Here is a 22,379-nt window from a genome sequence, read left to right on the forward strand (position 1 = left end):
ATTTAAACGTAAGACTTTCTATAGCGAACGATTTAATGGTTGTACCTTTGCGACGAATGGGAAATTAAATAAAAAGAAAAAAAAAGGATCCGAAAGGCGGAGCCGTGGAAATTGGCGAACGCGCGACGACCAAGGGATCTCCTTACAGAAGTAAAATTTAACCCGGTAAACAACAGTAACATTACATTACGATTATAATTTCCCACTCAACAATGTAAATGTAATATATAATATAACATGTGTTATACGTAACAGTTACATTGTTGAGTAGGAAACAATAACATTGATGTTATTATTTCCTGAGAAAATTGAAGAGGCAGAGCTCAGACAAGTCTAAAAAAGAGATATAAAACATCTTAAAAACGTATTCTCTGGATAGAAACAAAGAATAACAAATTTCAACCTATCAGAAAATATATACCATACTGGAAAAAAATTTCCTAAATCTGAGTAACATTTTCTTGAATAGTACTAAGTAAACATTTCCTTATTGCAAATAAATATTTACTAAACATAAACATCTATTATTTGATTCAAGTATTACTCTCTTTCTTTGAATAAATATTTATTTGCAGTAAAGAAATGTTTACTTAGTACTATTCAAGAAAATATTATTTAGGAAATTTTTTCAGTGCAAATATATTTCTGAGAGGTTGAAATTGGTAAAAATCTGTTATTCCCTATTTTCATTGCCTATGTTTTTTAATTGTGCTTAGGCTTTTCCGTTAGTTCGTGTTTACTGGGAATACTGGTCAATTTGATATTGGAAGGTAGTGATTAATTACTTACTTCGAATATCAAAAGCACTGTCGTTCAGTGCTTTTAATACTCAAAATAAGTAATTAATCTACTTCCAGTATTTTTCTGTAAGAGCCGTTCGATCTCTTCGCCGCCGTTTTCAAAAAATCTCGCTGTTAATTTCCGCGTCCTCGTTGAGGTATGCCTTTAAGTGTGTCAACGTTAACCATGTCGACTGCGTATAGCATCTTCGTGTTGTCGTCATCCTCGTTGTTGTCGCCGTAACTGTTCACTCCTATTCTTCGCGCGACCCGTTTTTCTAATCACGGTGATTCCCCAGCGACGGTTTTATCAATTTTTATCTTACCCCGACACATATCGTGAAGAAAACGATATCGCAAATAATACGCGCGCTCTCGTCTCGAAGCTTACAACGTTCTGCAACGTTTACAACGTTCTGCACACGATCTCTCTCTCTCTCTCTCTCCCTCTCTCGAAGACGTCCACGTCGAGGATCTCACGATCGCTGAATATCTCTCCCCCTCGAGATTCCGCGTCTCCCTCTTCTCCGTTGGAAGCGAATCTTCTCTAAAAACGGAAATATTTTCGTAAACGCTTTATTAGACCGTCATTCCGCGGATACGCAACCCCCGGCGTTACCGCGAAGCGCAACGTTTTAAAATATACGATCGGCCGACCAAGAGCGAATTCTCGAGGTTCTCTCCGCGAAACTTTAATGCTTCTAGGCTGTGACTCGTAACCGAGAACTCTATCGCGCGTTATTATCGAAACAAATGACAATCCTTCTTCGAGCAAAAGTCGAAAGCGAGAGGGAAAGGTACGCGAAAAGAGAGAAAAACAATTTTTTAAGGGATGAAAGCGAAGACACGCGTTGAAAAAAAAATGGAGAACATATTCGGATATTCTTCCTCCTCGTCTCGTTCGCGATACTTTAACGCAATGTTATATTATCGATGTATATAAAGGGCTGTCTACATAAGTCGCAAACGCAGGTCGCAGACGCATTTGCGACAACCAATGAAAAGTTGTTATTAGTACTATTGACGCTTCTGATTGGCTGTCGCAAATGCGTCTGCGAACTGCGTTCTGCGTTTGCGACTTACGTACTCTCTATATCTGAATCAGTGGATAGTCACTAATTATCCAGTGGCATACTTGGCACTGATAATCAGTGAAGTTAAAAAAAAAGGAAGAATATTTGAGCATTAATAACTAAAATACTGATATTTGCATATTAATTTCAATCTTCCAATATCATATTTATTAAATTTATGCACTAAAACAAGGTTAGTTAGATCACATAATAAAGATCAGGTAGGTTAAAAGATCTCACATTTCATTCACTGATTACCAGTGGCATACTTGGCACTGATGATAACAGTGAGTATCCATACTGATTCAGATCTAGAGAGTAGACGGCCCTTAACGATTTCTATCCGTTTCGCCAACGCTGGCTGTCTCGATAGCGGGCGCATCTCAACTTTTGAAGGGGCAAAAGCAAGGATAAAGAAAATAGAAGAAACGTACATTAAGGTCTCGGGATGGATGCGTAGGACGCGAGGAAGCCGAGACTGGGAAAACCTTTTTTTTTTTTTCTTACACACCGCGCGTTTCAGCATTGTACTGCAGGTCGTACCGAGAGACGGCGTAATAATATTTAACGATAATACGCGAATGATATATCTTTAAATGGGCTGTGGTAGAAACAAAAACAAAAACCTTTATATATACTTTACATAATATATACTGGATCGGGATCCTCTCGTTTTACTCACGTCGTAAAAGGGGAAAACGGCATCTCATTCAAAAGGCGCATCTGTCTTTCGAGCGTGTGAAAGTCACTGTCCTATCGTTTTGTCACACAACGATTACCTTGCACAAAGCGTACCTAATTATATGTATATAATGCATGTATACATGTATAATTATTAATTATATATATATATATATATTATATTGTATATATTAATATATATGTTAAGTTGTAATATATATATATTATAATATAATATATATATACATTATATAATACATATATATGTGCATATATTGATAGTAGGATCCGCCGTAATGATTGTCAATAATATATCGTACCTATCGTATTCGTCTCGATTCGCGGGCAGATTATATATAAATATATATTGAGCTATAGGCTGTAAATCCGAACGAAATCTCGCCGTTCGGATCGGAACGGAATTCGTTCTCCGAATCGTGTGTGTAACGTGATGCTGTCGCTTCGAGAGTCTCGGAAGAAGATCTCAACGAATTGGTGAATTTCTTTCCTCCACGCGATCTTCCTCGATTCGCCTTATTTAATACCCGTCCAAACGGATTTGCTTGGAAGTGATGGAAAAAATTGAACGAATTGACTCGACTGCGTCGAAGGCATTAATTTAAATCATATAAATTGATATTATACAATATAAATTAATATAAAGGGGGTTTTTATTTAACAAACCTTAACGGGAAAAGCGTGAAATCTAACGTCTCGTTGCGTCCTTTACGTTAAATTAGATTTCCGTAAAATGGGGTAACTTTGGCAAAAATTTTGTTGCTTAGACAGTATGACATGAGACGTAAAAAGGTCTTAAAGACGTCTAGGCATTTTTTTTTTAATTTACATGGAAGGAATGGTTTTGCATAAATAACTAAAAATTCAGCCAAATACAGATACGCAAATAATCTTGTTGAACCATCAGAATAATTACACAGGGATCTCAAGTACGATAACCAATGCTGCAAAGAGTTTTTAACGTCTTATCAAATTTGAGTGTCTTACATGATTATTTTGACGGTCCGAACAAAATTATTTTCAAGTCTGCGCCTAGCTAAATTTTTAGGTACTCCAGCAAAATCGTTCTTTCCCTGCAGGCTAAAGTCATCCCGACCGAACTAAAATTATCTCATTCGACAATAGATCGATCTCCATTCCCGAAGCAAATCCTTGGAGCTCATTTCGGACCGATCTTCCGCGAGCGACGTCGAAGCGGCACGGCAGGCACACGCGTAGACGTTTGTATCAGTCGCGTAGAACGTAGTTCGCTAGCTGAAGAGAAAAAAAAAATAAATAAAACGAATGGAGAAACGGTGTTTTAGACTCTTGCTCAAACGATCGTTTTGTTCTCATTTCTGGGCCGGGGGCGAGCGTCGCCTCCGGCCCTACGAGGGTAGCGACGGAGAAGAAACGTGGACCATTCTGTGCGCTCGATCACGACGCGCACGTACATTGCACGCGAGAGGGTAGTCGCGAAAACGTTCCCCTTTCTAAGTAGAAACTTGGGCCACGGTCAACATTGTGCTGTACGAATATTTTAAAGCAGTCTTTGATTGATCGACTCGCATCGAAAATTCTCACTTTTGATTGGTCAATCAAATACTTTGCAGTGAGACCGCATCCTTAATCCTGCGGGGGTGGGGGGGGATGGAGTAAAAAATTAGTATTATGGTTGCAGCGTTTGAATTTTGAAAACTCGTGACATAAAAATTAAAGACCACATATAATTGAAAGTATGAAGTCTATTCTACAATTGTGCGAGTGTAATCTAAGTGATTGTAGTTGTAAGAATTGATTAATCATAATTAATCACTACATCGACTAATCTCGATATGGGAATAATATTTAACTGTGCTTGGACAATTCCTATAACTACACTTTCGCAATTGTAAAGTAGGCAATTAACGTGGAAAGAAAGTAAAATTATGTACATTCACTTTTTCCTTTAAAAGCAACTTTGTCTTAAAGATATGTCGAAAAATAATGTCTCAATTCGGACATATAATTGGCTTTCATTTATTACGTTGTATAATATAAATAGGTTCTCGCGGTCAATTTTAGATAACAATAACAGTATATTTAAGACGTTTTTTGATTCAAAATTTTTAAAATATTCTACTAAAAAATGGCTAATTTTGAGTTATGTCACTTTTCTATGAAAGCAACGATATGTGAAGGACAATTGCGTATGAAATTCCGTTCGCTTCCCTTTTTTACATTGATACAAGGAGTCAATCGGTTCTGTAGGGATGTCCTGCCGCAGGATTAAAACGCATAATTCGCGTTCTATCATCGAAGTTCTTCCTTTGTTCGTCCTTCATCTTCGCGGTGGAGGTCCTTTTACATTTGGAGGACTCCTACACGGTGATAAACGATAAGAAAGGGAAGTTTTAGCGTTTCGACCTTTTTTACGATCCCTTAAATACCGGCGCGTATTCTCACAATGTATTTAATGTCGCGCGATGATATATCTAATTGTTGCACGGCTGTCGAACGTTACATGCGTGCGTGTATGTATGTATACGTGTTGTTTCCGTGTGGGTATGTGTGTGAGAAAGCATTTTCTTTGTGCTCCCACGTTGATATTCGATGTATTTTCGCGATAATGTTGTTCAAAGTGTGAAATTTTGTGTCGTCCTGCGCCGGTGTTCCCAGGGCAATCTCGACTAAACCCCGATTAACTTAGACTATGCTCCAAATTTACTGCCAGCACTGAAAATGCTACAGTTTATGTTATGTGCACTACAGATTTTCAGTATTGGCAGTCAATTTTGGAACACAGTCTTAATCGGCGATCTTATAAGGGTGACGATTAATCGCCCACGATAAATTTTCTAACGTCCACTTCTATCAATTTAGATTAACTTTTACTTTTAGTTTAACCTACACTCATATTAGATAAAATGTTTTATTCTATGAACTAAAATTTTGTAACAACAAAAATTTAGTTAAAGTGTATCGAACACAAAAACTTTGGGTTAAAATATGTATATCGAATAAAACTAACTTTATACGAACTAAATTATTCCGGTATAAACAAATATTTTTGTTATTTACATAGCGGAAAAGTATATTTCGTAGAAACAACTAAATTTATTTGGCTGCTATTAAAAATGTCCCATTTAAAGTTTTCCTGAAAGCATTAAATTTTTTACTTCACGCAGGTGACAATTATGCAAGTTTTACATTATGTAGAATTAAACTACATAGCTAAATAAATTATTTTACAATTACAACAATTATAAAACAATTTATTTAATTATATGTACATCCCTTTACATATAAAACTTGTGTAATTGTCACCTGTATAGTTGTTATCACTACATTTTTTCTCTGAATGTACTTTTTATTATTCTCTAGAAGTTTTAAAAATTAGAAAAAAAAATAAAGAACGAGTTAATCGAGATTAAGATTAATATATATTGATAGAAATGGACATAACTCTACAGCTCGTCAACTTTTAATCTTCCCTTCCGTGTCAAACAACAAGAGATCAACAAGTGATCCCTTCTATGCTAAGAGAATGATGTTGCTTGATAAGTTAATCGCCGATCGAGTTAATCGGATTTCCATCGGGGATCACCCTAAAGGGTCAATCAAAATGAATCGATCTTCAAATTCGAGAAAGCGACTAAGCGCGATTTGTGCGAAGCGCGAAGTTGAGCGTACAAAACCACGTTTTTATTAAGATCATATGTCCATTTCTACCAATGTAGATTAACTTTAATCTCGGTTTATCTTACTTTTTATCTTTATTTAGTTCCAAGAATTAGAGAAAAATAAAGAATAAATTAACCCGAGATAAAGTTAATCTACATTTTGGTAGAAATGAGCGATAGTCATAAGTATGTAAACCTGAGCTTAATGTACTATCTCTATTTCTCTCTCTCTCTCTCTCCCCCTTTTTCTCGTAATGGAACTGTTTGTACTTTACTAGTTTATTAAACACCCGTTTAGATTTACATTGTAGAAGAGAGTTGAGAGAAAGGCATGTTTAATGCGCGTCCCTCTTCGGAGTCGGTTTACTTTCTGTTTTTCCTCGCTCTAGTATATAAATATCTATATATGAATATAAATATATAAATATGTATTATGCGTACATACGTGAATGTCAAGTAGGAGACGCGTATCCACGTGCTTTCGCTTTGAGAGACATTTAGTAATTCCCGATAGATCGTTTTAAGGCGTTGCGAGCGTGATGCTGTTCGAGCAAAATCTAGAATCGGCAAAGATGGTCATTTTCTCTCTTTCCCGTTCTTTCTTTTTTATTTATTCTTGTCTTTATGTTCGAACACTACGACGATTAGTAAATGTGTTTTACTCAAAGTGTCCTTCCTACGTAAATTTACTTGTTCGTTCTTATAAGCTAAATAAATGGTATCTCTTTCATGTTCACATGTTCATGTACACGTGTATTTATTATAAACAAAGCCCTCCTTTCGTTTGTATATCTTTTTCGGATAACAACAATTTTTATTTATATTGAAATTAATTACTTTTAAATATTTATTGTATAGTAAATATAATGGATGTGTTTTTTTACATACATGACTATATATATATATATGTATATGTATATATATCTTTAACTTAACTTAACAAAGGAAATAAAGTTTTTTATTGAAGATAACATTAATGTAATCCATTTTTTGAACAAAGAATGATAAAGCTTACAGTTTATATGATTCTAATTTGTAATGTAACAATTAATATGATTTTTTCATCAGAAGCGTTAATAATTCAACTGACAATAAGCTTTTAAAATAACACTTTCTATAACGATCTGAAAGGAAGTTTAATTTAAAATATAAAACAGAAAAACATAATTCAAGGAGAAAACTAACTTTATTATAATAAAAGACAAATTTATCTTATACACAAAATACGTTGATGCAGTGAATTAGGACCTGCTTCCACCGAAGTAAGATTAATTTTAATGTTGGTTTAACCAGGTCTTTATTTTTTAAAATTCTAGAAATTAAATTTTTTTTTTAAAAAAAGGTAAAGAGTAAATTCAACCAAGATTACGATTAATCTTCCATTGGCGGAATCAAGCCTAACTTAACTAATCTTGTGTTCACGAATTAAAAAAAATAATAAATAAATTAGAGTCTTTAAGTATCAAAGCTTGAGTTTTTATTTGTGTATTCTTTTTTTCCTTTTACTTATTAATAAGTATTATTAGATTTTAAAATTTTTTCTGGTCAAAAATTTTTCTCAGAATTTTTCATATTTTTCAAAATTTCTCTATAATCTTTTATGACTTTTTTACATTTTTTATACGAATTGGAACATTTCTCAGAAAATCTACATCTTTTCCCAGAATTTTTTATATAGTTAATTATGAAATATCGTAAGATTTTCAAAATTTGTTGCAAGTATAAATTTCTGATAAAATGTTATAAAATCTAAAAAATTTTTAAACGCTTTAAAAATTATAGGATGAAAAATTTCAGAATTCACTTGTATTAAAAATTTTGAGTGAAGATATAAACTTTCCGAATATTTCTGAGTATTTCTGAAAAATGTTCCAATTCGTATAAAAATTATGAGAAAAATTTTCACCAGGGCTAAGAATCCGACTTCTTAGTATCATAATCTTAACATTTTTCTTTGTAATGTAACTTATCTTTTTCATAGTATTTTGATTAGAGTGGATATAAAGAGAGTGGTACCAATGCATATGCCTAATGCTGATTGGCTTCGCCATTAAGTGTCCTTACTGTTGGTAGAAAAAAACGAGAGAGGACGTGAAGACCTTTTTCTAAGGCACTATAATATGAGTATTTGCATCCGCCATTTTTTATCCTTTCCTCACTTCTTTTCTCACTCTCTTGCCCCTTTTCTCAATCCCTTGCTCTCTCTCCACTTCGCCGCTAAGAAGATTGAAGAGAGAAGGTTGAGGAGAGAACGAAGAGTGAAGAAAGGACTAAACGTGATATTTCATTCGTGCGTTTTTGTCATACAACAAATTTTTCAAGCTTGTTGATTGACTATAGGATAGAGAGATCCGAGGACTTCTCTGTTGTGTACACATTTGTCGTACATCAAAAACACACATATGAAATAGCACCCTAAAAATGGCAGATGCGAATACCTATATTCTAGTGCTCTACTTTTTCCTGTAACCGTAAAATGTCGCTGTGCACTACTGCCCTCTGAAGAAATGGATGTAAACTACACGACAATGTCCATTTTTTGCGGTGCTCCTGATGGAAATAAATCGCTAAAATTAAGATATCATGAATCGATCAGAAAGGCATATTAGCATTCTAGAACAATACTTAAGATAGTCTTAAAATAAAAATCAATTATGAATACAAGCCTTAATGCTTATTGCACATTGGACGCGATGAGAGATGAGCGACGAGCGATATCCAATAAGAACTTTGCTTTGTATTGTCACGTGCAAAAAAGCAGAGCTTTCACGATTCAAAGCCGATACGTAATGTAAGAAATTTGTTTGTTAATATCTTAAAAATATCTAATTTTAATTATAGGTATTATTGCAATTTAAAAGTAACACAAATATGGGTATTCAAATATAGGACGGGAATTCCTGAAACATGGCGGACTAATCAATGCGCTACTTTATCATATCGCGATTTTTGAATAAAGTTGGAATTCTTCTAATTGTAAGTAAACCACATTTAATTTGTAAAAAAAATTTGAATGAATAAAAAGGAATCAATCTCTAGAGGCCCTCCACTACCCCCGCCGATTTTATCGGCGGTCCTCTTTTCTTTGTAGGTTTACTCACCCGTAAAAAAAACGAACTACTAATAAATTTAGTGGCCCGTTTTTGCGGGTAAGTATATTTTTAATTTATTTTTTTATTTTTATGTCTAATTATTTTATTGTATTTTGCTAACCATATAACAATAACTTTTTTAATATTTTCATTTACCGTAATCTTTTATACAAATCAATATTACAATAATAATAATTGTTTATAATATAATATACAATTATAAATGCTGTGCAAAATATAATAAAAATGATAATATAGGAACATAATTAACAAATTTTAGTAATGCGGAATTATACGAAAACATCAAAATATTATACATACGATAACACAAATTTTTCTAAACCAATGTTTAACGAAATATTGATAAACGCAGAATGAAATACTAACAACAAACAGATCGTATTTACTATGAATTATTATCTTGTAATTATAAAACTTATTAATCTAACGATAACGAGTCATTAATATATTTATAACAGTACTTTTATCGCGTTCAAGATAACTATTCCAATAATTTGATCATTTCAAGATTCTTCCGCCTTGTGGTACGCAGGTTACTATCCAATACAAAAAAGAATAATTTTTATAGTAAAGAGCGGACTCAATGTATTCCGATTCTACGTCAAATTCACAAGATCCATTCGTAAAGAAAAATTATGTAATCCGTCAAACATTAATCTTGTTACAGGAGAGTGTGAATCTCGAATCTTCCAGACGATTTACGATAGTAATAATTTTGGAAGCATGTCAATTACGATTATCATTTTGATCGCATCTTTAATACAATATTAAAATTCATGACAAAGTATGTTCTCCCACACGTTACTGAAAATCAACTCTTATTAAAAATAAACGGATAAAATGATTTCCATATGGGATAGTGGTTACGAAGGAGTATATTTAATAATAATAAAATACATGCGTTATTGTAATTTTTTATATGTATGCATGGGTACAAAAGTTTCTCGGGTACCAAATGTTCGAGATAAACCGAATCCGATAATAACGGGATTTTAAAAAACTTTTATACTGAAAAATGTATTATATAAAATTTAACAATTCCTCATTTTTCTGTATTTTTCAAAATTTTAATTGTTAACATCCCGCTAATATGAGGGTACCCATTCGACTAATCTTGAATTTTTTGTACCTACACATTTTTAATTAAATTCGTGTAAGAGTCGACAAAAATTAAAATTTGTTAAATATAATTTTATAATATCTGCATGTATTTTATCAAAAAAAAATATACATGTATACATATAAATTAATAATTAATAATATTCTGGAATGGCGGGATGTCCGATACCTAAAGATGATTTTAAAAATAACAGTCAGAAAATTAAATATACACATTCGTAACCATATTTTTATTAGAGCAATTATCGAAAATTAAACAAATTATTTGTACAAAACTTGAATTTATTTGCTTAATAATTTAAATTTAAACAAATAATCATTATCCATGTTAATAATATAATACTAAATTTCTACTGTGATTAAAACAGTGCCAATATTGGCTCAATATTGGTTTGCCAATCATCGACGCCACTCTTTTTTTATTTCTTTTTGAAACATAATCGTGAAAAATGCTAAATATAATACAAAACTTTAGGAATAATTAATCATACTAGCAATAGTATTATGTGAATATTCATAAAATACAACTTTCGTATTATATCTAGCATTTTTGCGTGCGCACGCGACACGTCTACCCGCCTGTACTAGCTTCGGTAAGCGAATGACAAATGACTGCGCGGTAACTACGCGTAAACATGACGCGCCCGGCGCCTCTCCGTGCCACTCCGTACCGTCCCCTCCCCAAGACCGCGCGCCACCGTCTAACTGACGAAATATTAACGCATAAAATACGAAGTAAAATTATATATTCTTTACATTTTTAATGTTCTCCGATTAATGAAACAATTTCTTATATGTATCTAGTCTTAGCGGTGTGAGTCGTTTAATGTGATATCGTAATTATGTTGTGATACACCGAGGAACATATTTAACGGTCATTTTATAATTTTAAATATTTCGTATCAATATTGCAATGTGCTGACAAAAGGCAAGAAGTAAAAAAAGGTTTTTACTAGCGTGGTTTTTCTTACATAATTGCTCACGTGAAATGCTTTTGAGACCCCAACATTATATCTCAATTTTTATTGCTCTTTTTTGTGATTTACAATTAAATAAAGATTAATAATATATATCATAAATCCTTTAAATGAAGATAAATGCAAAATTTATTTTAAATTATGAAACAATTTCGACTAAATAGAATAATACATATAAATAGCATGCACATACATTTAGAGAAATGTAATTTAAATATAATTTATCTGTTACACACACACACACACACACACTTTTCCCGTATTAAGAATACGGAGTAGCACGAAAACGACAAGATTATACGATTCAAAGTGATAAAAACTACAATTTGAAATATCTAACAATAAGAATCTCATTTTTATATATACCGTACATGTGAGAGATATGAAATATCTAAAGTATTCATGAGCTGTATATGTGCTGTATATGAATCTAAGAAATAAAGCAAAAACCGTGCCACGAAACCTATTAACCCTTAGTATACACTTTAATTTTAGGCAACCTTACGTTATTCGCGTTTGTAGATACCTGATTTTTATTAATTAATGCGATACGCGGAGCGACTCGTAAAATACGTACATCTCCCTCCGAAATCGCCGGGCGAATGCCGAAGTGATGACGTAGTCAACCACCGCGCCGCGCGGCACGCCGCACGCTTCCCCACTCAGGTCGCGCGTGACACGTCCCCCCTCGCTCCGCTAACCTGTACGGCCGCGGCGTTCGAATATCCAACTGCCGCGTATGAAAAATATACTTCACGGTTTATTCAATTTGTATTTTACGTGATTTTGACAAACGGGTATTGCCGTACATTTCGCGTTTTGCTTTATGTGCCATCTCTGGCACAATTCTATATTACTTGGCATGGTTCTTTTAAATGTAATTAATAATTATTCGCGTAGGTTATTTTTAATATTCCAACATTATGTCTTAATTTTTCTCATTGTTCTTTTTAATAATTCATATTTAAATAAAAGTTGATAAAATATTCTATATACATATGTTCTTTTGTATAAAGATACATGCAAATTTTTTTAATATCGTGAAACAATTTGTGCTAAATACAGCTTTGGCTAAATATCTTGTTAATCATTATTTAATTTTTCAGTTAATAAATTAATTTAAGATACTATTATTACTGCAAATTATTCTGTGTTTCAGAAGTTCTTTAATCTTACGTATAATATGATGCCGATCATGGCTAAAATAACATACGAAAATTATTTAAAATAAAAAATATAAAATAAGTTTCAGAAACATATTTAAAATACAAAATCGTAGGAATCGGTAAAAAACAGATACGACTTGTTAAAAATAAAAAATATAAAATAGTTTCCGGAAACTTATATAAAATATTAAATAAGAAATAAGTTAGAAGTGTAGTTATTTAAAATAATAAATACTAAATAAAAAATTCGAATCTTTTAATTTCTTTATTTAAAATATATACTTTAATTTTCATTGCTTTTACAAGTATATAAGAATTATTAAACGATTTTTATGTATATTTCGACATGTTTAGAAACTATTTGTGAAGTTGTACATTTATAACAAATTGTATATACATTGTTATAACTAAATATAGTTAACAAAATGAGAAAAATGTACTTTTTCATACAAAAATGTTTATTAAGATATTAAACTATAACATAAAAAATGTAAATTTTTTAATTAGTCATCCTCATCCATTTAAATAATTTAAAAAATTGTATAAGATTAAAATATTATTAATAAATTATAATATATAAATTATATATAAATAAAATTAAATATTGGAAAAAATATAGAAAACTAATCAAAGAAACCAAGCTGGCGCCAAGCTAAATTTTACTATCCTTTTATTTCAATCTCCCAAAGAAAATTTATATATATATATATAATTAAACCTAAATGATATGTATTAAAAAAAATTACTTGTCTATGATATCTAAAAAGAAAGTAATAGTAACTTTATAGAAACTTATAAAAAATTTTAAAAAAGATAAGAGAACGCTAAGAATGCGTGCTTTTCGTAAAGAATCATTTGGGCCCATTTCACCAACGCCAATTACTTCATCGGCTGTAGAACTGATCGCGTTTGCTGTCCAATAGAATTGACCACTTATGGTTGACAGTTAATCACCGATTTGGTTCAATTGAGTTGTATATGATGTAGCCAAATTAAATTCTGTTAATGCATTGTTAATTTCTTATTGTACAGTAAAAAACATGCAACAGTTTGCAGATGACCATTATATTGATATTGATTTCGATATTTTTATATTACTATTATAAGACGATGGGGGTGGTGGTGAGATGTTTTAATTTAGTTAACTATAGTGATATGTATCATTTATATAAAAGATTTGATATCAACAATTGGCGCCAAGTTAAATTCTATTAATTCGTTGTTAATTTCTTATGTACAGCAAAGAACATGCAAAAGTGTGCAGGTGATCATCGTCTTGATATTTATTTTGATATTTTTATATCACTATTATAAGACGATGGAGATAGTGGTGGGATTTTTTAATGTAATTAATATTTTGATATTTTTACTTTGCCATTACTTAGGTTGAAATAAGTAGAATTTAACTTGATTAATATAATATATTATAGGATCGTATATGTGATAACACAAACTATAGAAATCAAAGCCTTAAACGGTCTAGCTGGATCTTAATGCTTGTATGATTCTTATGTGAATTTATATACTACGTATGTAGTCCCCAGAAACGCGCGCCGTTAACTTGATTAGTTAAGATTGTAGGGTTTTAATTTTTCATTTGATACATTAATTTTTTTCAAGAAATAATAATTTTTGACAGAGAATCAAAGTTACCATTACTTGGGTTGGAATAAAAAGTATATATTACAACTGACCTATCCAAACTTAACTCAATAACTAAATAGTTACAATATCATCCATTAACATTGTATGAAGAACTCCAACGTACTGTTTATCGCTTATTATACTGACCGAACATCGAATTTTTTAAAGTGATATATTTAAAAAAAATCTATTCTTAATGTCTAATGCTTGTTATGTAGCTGCAGCACCTTATTGTTCCAAATGCCTTACAGCTTTTTTCCTGTTCTTCACGAATTCCTGAAGACAAGATTTTTGTCTATATACAAATAACTTCATAACGATTAAGAAGTAATAAAGCTGATGCATTTATTATAGCTAATACAAACCATCAAACCACGGCTCATAAAATAAGGTCGGTTGATGCCGTCATTCTTCTCGCAATCCTCGCAGAAGCATATAAATATTGTATCAATAATAACCTGCAAAAAATAAACATTTCTATGAAGATTATATTATTTATTTAACATTGAAATTTTTTTGCTTTTTAAATCACTTACTTCATAGATTGATATGAAACAATGCGAAACCAGGAATGCGAATATCCCCGCGAGAGTGATTGGTATCCAAGGATGATTAAGCCCCTTCTTTTTCTGAAAAGGGATAAAATTAAAGTTAGTAAAACCTTTGAAATATAAAAATAAATATAGTAATTAATTTACCTGTATCAAGTATACCCCCGAAACGACCGTAAGAGTGACAACGAGGATTTTACCCAAAAAAAGGACGAAGACGCCAACGTAGTCAATCGCCGCTTCTCGCAAATTGTTGGTTACCTGCAACGTCTTTTTTCCAGCGGTGTTAAAGTTGCATCCATATATGGCTGAAAAACATCTATTTTTAGTACATTAATCAATAAAAAAATATTTTTAATTTTTGTTTTTAATTGTAATATATCATATTCAGGAAAATAGAAAGATGTCAAGGATGAATGAAAAATTCAAATTAATATTTATATCATCATAAAAATGTCCTGTTTCGAATTACCTGTTTCGACATAAATATTTTTATTAGCAAGTTTTACAGCGCGATCAGGACACCAAAGACAACATTGACAACAGCATAAGATTCTTTTCACGCATGAGTTGTCATACCTTTTCAGAAACTTTTGGATGAAAGTTATCATGGCTCTGATAACTTTAATTATACCTAATATTAATCTATAAAATTGTAAAATTTCGATGATAAAATATATTAATGCTCCGAAAGCCACGGTACCCAAGTGATATCTTATAACATATCCGAAGCTTTTTGCTACTGGTGAAGAGAGACGTCTTTTATCCCTGTTAAAATACAATGCAGTCCTCTATAAAATTCATGCAATACTGTGAAAAAGTATAACATATTTTGAAATATCATGTAAGTATACAAGGTGTTTGACATTAGGTCGAACACCACTTATGAATAGATAATGCAGACTAAATTGACAATTAATAAAAAAATTCAGTATTATTTTACAATTTTCGCAATAATTAATGAGATTTAATTTTTTTTAATTTTCGAATAAGCACGTATTGTCAGTTTAATCCGCTTTATCTGCTTATAAGCGGTGTTCCTTCTAACGTGAAACACTCTGTATAAACAGAAGATCATTAGCAAGAAATCTAATAGCGCCTCGCGAAAATTTTCTCGATATGTATGTTGATAAACAGTATTTTTGAGTACGTAAAAAAACATACATTTTATTTTTCTATACATAGCTAAAATTTGATCAACTAATGACATACAGATTAAACTTTTCATACTGATTAACTTTTCATTACACTATTTTTTATATTTAACTTCGTATATCTAATAAAGATCTCACCTTGTAAAGAACCATTGGGCAACAGCACAAGCAACGATCATATGTTGGCAACCCAAATAGAATGAACACACCACGATGAATAAACATTGATTGTACCATCTTTCCTAAATTAATTCCATTTATTATAAAGATAAACATAAAATAAATATAGTTTAATAAATTAATTAAATAACAATTAATACATATATAATACAAAACAAAAAATAATATTACCATTTTCAGTACTTGATTTATGATTATAATGATTTGTTTAACATTACAATTTTGTAGTTTAAATAAAAATTTTCGTATTTTATCTTAATTACTTTTTATAAATCTGTCATCTCTTCTCGTGAAAATAATTTTTAATCTAACTTCAAATCGCCGTCAAACATTTTATGTCATTTTCAAATACAATATAAAAAAATTTATAACTTTTTTAATTTTTCATTTTATTATTATATTCTTAGGGCAAAATGTATGAAATTCACAAAAACATTATTGGATAACAGATCCCACTTTATAACTGAAAATGTGAATATGTATTTATTCTATGAAATATAATTTTTATCACAGTTGATAAAAAAATATGCTCCCATACAATAAAAAATGCATCTTCCTTGGAATTAACTATCTCGATTTCATTTTCCCAAATCAACTCAATGTTATCACCGTCATTTTCGGCGCTACTTATCCATAGCCTACAGTATAACCATGCTATTGCAGTAGATCCAATCAGCAAGTAGGTCTGAAATAAAAAATTTCCACGTTCGCGAGATCAGTTCATATGAAATGAACAGAACTTATATAACTGCAACGAGATATACTCACGTAAAGAGGCTGAAATAGCAACGCCGGCATTGAATACACAGCTTTACTCGCCTCTCGGAAAAGCTGTATGACTAGTTTGATTCTTTTTCTCATCACTAGAACCACTGGAAAAACAATCACCTGCGGAACATATTAGAGTGTGTTCGAATTCCCACGGATGCTTTCCGGGAGTCATGTCATCCTTGTTTAACGTTCAGTAAATAACAAGGATTGAGTGATATCTGGGCACTCGGATGGGAATCTGAACATAGCCTTATATGTTAATATATATGTATATATATATATATATATATCCGCAAAATTTGTGTGAACATAGTGTTGAATATAACGATTTTTCTTACAGAAACAACAGACATAATAGTAGCGTAGATAAAGTAGGGTTCCACGCTGGAATTCTCCTCATAGATCTCGCATCTTTCCACACTCTCTTTTTCCTGGTACCACGCTAGCCTTTGCATAAAAGATTAAACTTATTTTACTAAATATAAATAATAAATACACGACAAGAATGGTTTCACTGAATTATTTAAAAATGTAGCTAGATATGCATCTAAAAATAATTTTGTCGAAACATAAAAACAATCGTGTAGGATGCTCGTGCTGGAGAATTTAACATAGCTGCTTGGATGGTCGAACAAAATTATTTTTAAATTTGTATCTATTTAAAATTTTAAATACTCTTCAGCGAAAAATTGTTCTTTCTATATAGATATTTTATTCATGCAGAAATTTTTAAATTGAACAATTTAAAATGTGGATTTGCTACATCATTTTAATTATTAAAAATTGAGAGAATTCTCTTTACCAGAGGTACGTTGTGCCACCGTTGCAAGTCAAAACTGTGCCGATCAATATGACATAAATGATATATTGTATCATATAGCGGAAGGCTACCAGGATACCGACGGAAAGTGCTGAAAAATCGTCAGTCGCAATAAATCACGTAAAGCTCCTGTTTTGTATCGCGGAGAGAGAGAGAGAGAGAGAGAGAGAGAGAGAGAGAGAGAGAGAGAGAGAGAGAGAGATATAATATAAGAATTTAAAATTGAAATTTAATATGCAAGAATCAATTGTCGATAAAATAAAAAGGTTATTCTGTTAACATAAAAAAAATTCTATTTTTTCAAATTCCAATTACATTTGGCAAATTGTTTGGAATACCATCGAATTTCTTAAATGCTTGAGATTTTATATGTATAGATGAACTGATAAATAATGAGAAGGAAAAATTATATTTAAGCATACAGCAAGAAATTGGAAGTTTTAAATGGTATGATATTAAAATAACGTATCGTAGATATTTATTTCTGAATACCTACTTAAAGCTATAAGCAAAAGGTAAATCAATTCACGCCATACGATTATCACATCAGTAACTGCGTTCTGAAATAATAATACGTTTTATCGATTAATTACTTATTTAAACCAATTGAGAAGATACTGCACACGTAACATATATTGCTTGCAAATTATTGTGTTTGAATATCTTAAAATGAATTGATCTATTTATCTCAAATTTTAATGGACACGTCATGGCAAATCGCGCTATACATATATATAAGAATAAATAAATTTTAAGAAAGAAATTTAAAATAATTTAATTTGAAGCTTAATTTAAAATGTAATATGTTATTAAGTAATATGTTATTAATCATAAATTGTTCAAATTAAGACAGACTATTTCCGAGCTAATTTTAAAATAAATGATTGCCCAGTTTAGTGTACACATAATTTGTCTTTTCAGAACGGATATTTTCTCTTACTATTTCGAATATTGGAAACAATTAGATTCTTTTCCGCTGTAAGAACAAGGAATAAGATGACATGAAATTCTCGGAAATTGGAATAAAAGCTATTTAAACAAAGTGTCTTAAGACAAATGTGAATATATAACTGAGTAATGAAAACCTCAACAGTCTAAGTTGGATCTTAGTACTCAAATATTAATTAAGCACTAAATATGAATGTATATACACATCCAGCAGTTCTGTAAACTGCCCACTGAAATCATTTTCACTCTTAAAATGTAATTATAAACCGAACTGAAATATAGTAATACGGTAATATCATAAATTAAATTGAAAAGAAATTTAATAATATTGATGCTAATATTAGAAGTTTGGCTTATGATTGCGTTTGAAGAAAATAATTTCGGCGTTCAATTTACAGAACTGGATACGTATATAAGTAAATTCATACTGAAAATATTATTTAAATATTATTTATATATTAAAATCCAGCACAGACCGTTGAGACTTTCGTTACTCAGTTGTAAAATAACATATTCTAGATTTATTTATTATTGATGTAAACGGAAACATGCACAAAATGGAAAACACCAATAGAAAATAATCTAATGATACTTTTTTTTTAAATTTAAGATCAGATTCTAACAAAACAACAGGCTAGCAATTTTTACACAAAAGATAATCTCAAAAAATATGCTCACAAACAGAATCACTTACACTGAAATGACTAGGGTCGAACCTTGTGGAGTTGTCAATTGTCTTATTAATACAGCGCTTTAGGAATAATATTCTACGAGACAGAGAAACGGAAATTGTTGTTAGAAAAAACAATTGGAAGAAAAAATAATTAAGTTTATATTTACTGCATGAAACTTTCTACGATTGCAACTCTAGCAGTCATTTAGATTAATGTGAAAAGCACAAACAGAAACGCAAAACATATAACGAGACTCAATTTTACAAACTCATCCTCTGCACAGCACCTCTCGCATGTACGTTTTTTCACGTGCACCGATAATCGAGTCACGGAATTATTTTTTTCTTTCTCGTACGTGGATATAGTTATATTCAAATCCATCTTGAGATACCTAATAGATACAGAATAGAATTTATCAATGAAGATAATGAACAATATGATCAATCCTCAAGATCTTTTAGTATATAAAATAGTACAAATAGTCAATAACAAATCGAGAATTGAATATCATTTTATATAATGATTTTAACCGTTTTATTGATCCTAGACTACATTAATTTTTTTTAAAGGTACTACTACACAGTGTACTACTACACACAGTTTTTAATTATTTAATTAATTTAATAATAATTTCTTTAATTTATGTAATTTAATTCAGGAAAATTATAAAATTTTTACATAAATCCCGTCTTTGATACATGAACTGTACGACTGAATCGCAAAGAAATTTGATTTAATACAAATACTTCAAGGTGCACTTACGGTTTGTGGGTGTAATCAGCACCCTTACCCTCACGTTCCGGATCGTCCGGAGTTACACGACCACATACATTTCCATAATCATCGTATCCATTTATCACGCGGTATATGTCACCCTCTTTCATCACATTCGTCATCATTAAGACCTGCATGTGCGAATTACATTTAGCGAACATATTGGCATTATGACGCGGATAATAAAATAATATTACTTACAAAACCACCCACCAGCACGAATAGGACAATTATAACAAAAAAATCGGTGCATGATCGGTCCTTTACGAATACCTGTTCTGAATAATCCGATAGCGAGTTTTGATTATCAGGTGTCTAGAAAGGAAGAATTATATACGATGTCAAAGCTGTTAAAATAAATAAACAGATTTTGAAGAGACTTTATTTTGCTTACAAATGAAAAATTTAAAATAAAATATTTTAAAGAAACAAAAAGGTACTAGTCAATATGGAAAGAACAGTTTTGTTGAATTTATCTAAAAATTTAGTTAATTATAGATCTAAATATTTTGTTAGACTATCAAAATAATTATGTAAGATACTCAAGTTGATTGTTAGAATGTCAAAATTTTTTGTAACATACTCATCAGCCTGAACTTCCTGTATAATTATTTTAATGGACCAACAGAATTATTTTCAAATTTGAATATTTAGTAAAATTTATAAATATTTCAGCAAAACCGTTTTTTCTATGAAGATGTGTAGCTGCAAATCAATTACATTTATTACTGAAAAAATTAGATTGATTAATTTAATGAATAAAACTAATGATATTTCAGTAAAATCGTTGAAAGGACGGTTTTGTTGAAACATCTAAAAACTAGACAAATCTGAAATTAATTTTGTTGAATCACCAAAATAATTATATAGGATGCTCAAACTGATTGCTAGAATGTCAAAAGTTTTTGCAGCATTGCTCATAGAGCTTGAATTTCCTACGATTTCCTATGATAATTATTGATAATTAGATAAGCCAACGAAATTTTTTCAGATCTATGTCTATCTAAATTTTTAGTTGGATACAGATTTTTATTCCAGCAAAACGTTCTTCTTTTCATGTAAGAATTAATTTGAGTTGCGTGTTTGAGAAATATAAACACTTTATGAATGTTATTATTTTTAGGCATGCTACATACATAAATATGTGGATCCGTTTTTAACTAGCATATAGTGAAAATGTTTACCGTGGAGTCTGTGGGGTCCATAGGCTCCATTTTGGGCGAAGGCTCCACTTTGGACGAAGGCTCCATTTTGGACGAAGACTCCACGTTGGACGAAGGCTCCACTTTGGACGAAGGCCCTAGTTTGGACGAAGGCTCCACTTTGGACGAAAGCTTCAGTTTGGACGAAGGCTCGTCCGTTCAACCGCAGCAATCTATCTCTAAACTAACTGGAGCGACTGACTCTTCGAAACGATCATGCTCGTACTCCTGATCTGATCGCCCTTTGACAAGCCTACCGTTTCCAAACACATACAATTATCAATTCGCTCCTGTCACTATATTTATCGAACCTGCACAAATAATCAACATTACATAATTATACTTCAATACATGTGAGGTTCATGACAACGAACGAGATAATCGTGCTTTTTATACATGATATTAGTGATTTTATCTCGGAATGTATTAACATTTTTAACGGAATTTATTAAAATACTTCAAGCTATAGATTAAAAATATATAGCGTTTCATAATGTTTATAAACTGCGAATGTACCAATATACAAATCGCTATATTGAATTATCATCAAGATTCAGCCGAGAATATTGAAAGTGACAGAAATTTCCAAATTTAAATTTAATGTGTCAAATTAATTCTTTCTTGATAGTTGACGACTGAATTTTGAACGTGCAGTTTGACGTGTGCGTAAAATGTATTAAAACAATATTTTGATGTAAATGCAACGCGATGGCGATCGCTTTATCGGAACGCGTTTCTTGAATGAACCTCTGAATTACGTCGATATCAGTCGATTAATACATTTGAGAAAAGAGTTGCATGCTTGGATAATGTTGTTGCAACGCCGATTAGAATTACGAATCGTCCATGATAACACACGTGAAACATAATTGTTCAGAAGTGGAACTTGAGAGAGTTGATTGAAATACAAGTGAAATAATGATTTTACTTGAAATATCTCCAATAAAAAATACACAATATACACATATAATCTAAAATATTAATATTAACGTTTGTATAAAATAATACGTATTTTTAATTTATATTACACTTTTTTTATATATAATATTAACGTATTATATAAATTTAATATAACATAAATTTATTTATTATTA

At 31.1% G+C, this 22,379-nt stretch overlaps 1 protein-coding gene across 1 annotated transcript; it reads right to left on the reverse strand.

Annotated features, from left to right (window-relative positions):
- Window positions 1-14,348: 14,348 nt before the first annotated feature.
- Window positions 14,349-21,457, reverse strand: LOC108767828 (choline transporter-like protein 1). The gene is made up of 16 exons (XM_018517896.1): window positions 21,268-21,457; window positions 20,285-20,398; window positions 20,072-20,214; window positions 19,574-19,700; window positions 19,330-19,488; window positions 18,184-18,247; window positions 17,670-17,778; window positions 17,206-17,314; window positions 16,865-16,984; window positions 16,627-16,781; window positions 16,055-16,153; window positions 15,235-15,530; window positions 14,910-15,070; window positions 14,748-14,840; window positions 14,577-14,669; window positions 14,349-14,487 (listed from the first exon to the last, which is right to left on the reverse strand). Exons 1-16 carry the CDS (start codon window positions 21,331-21,333, stop codon window positions 14,440-14,442), a joined length of 1,956 nt encoding a protein of 651 aa, XP_018373398.1. The 5' UTR covers window positions 21,334-21,457; the 3' UTR covers window positions 14,349-14,439.
- Window positions 21,458-22,379: the final 922 nt, after the last annotated feature.

This window comes from Trachymyrmex cornetzi, unplaced genomic scaffold (assembly GCF_001594075.2).
Source record: "Trachymyrmex cornetzi isolate Tcor2-1 unplaced genomic scaffold, Tcor1.1 scaffold73, whole genome shotgun sequence".
Lineage (NCBI taxonomy): Eukaryota > Metazoa > Arthropoda > Insecta > Hymenoptera > Formicidae > Trachymyrmex > Trachymyrmex cornetzi.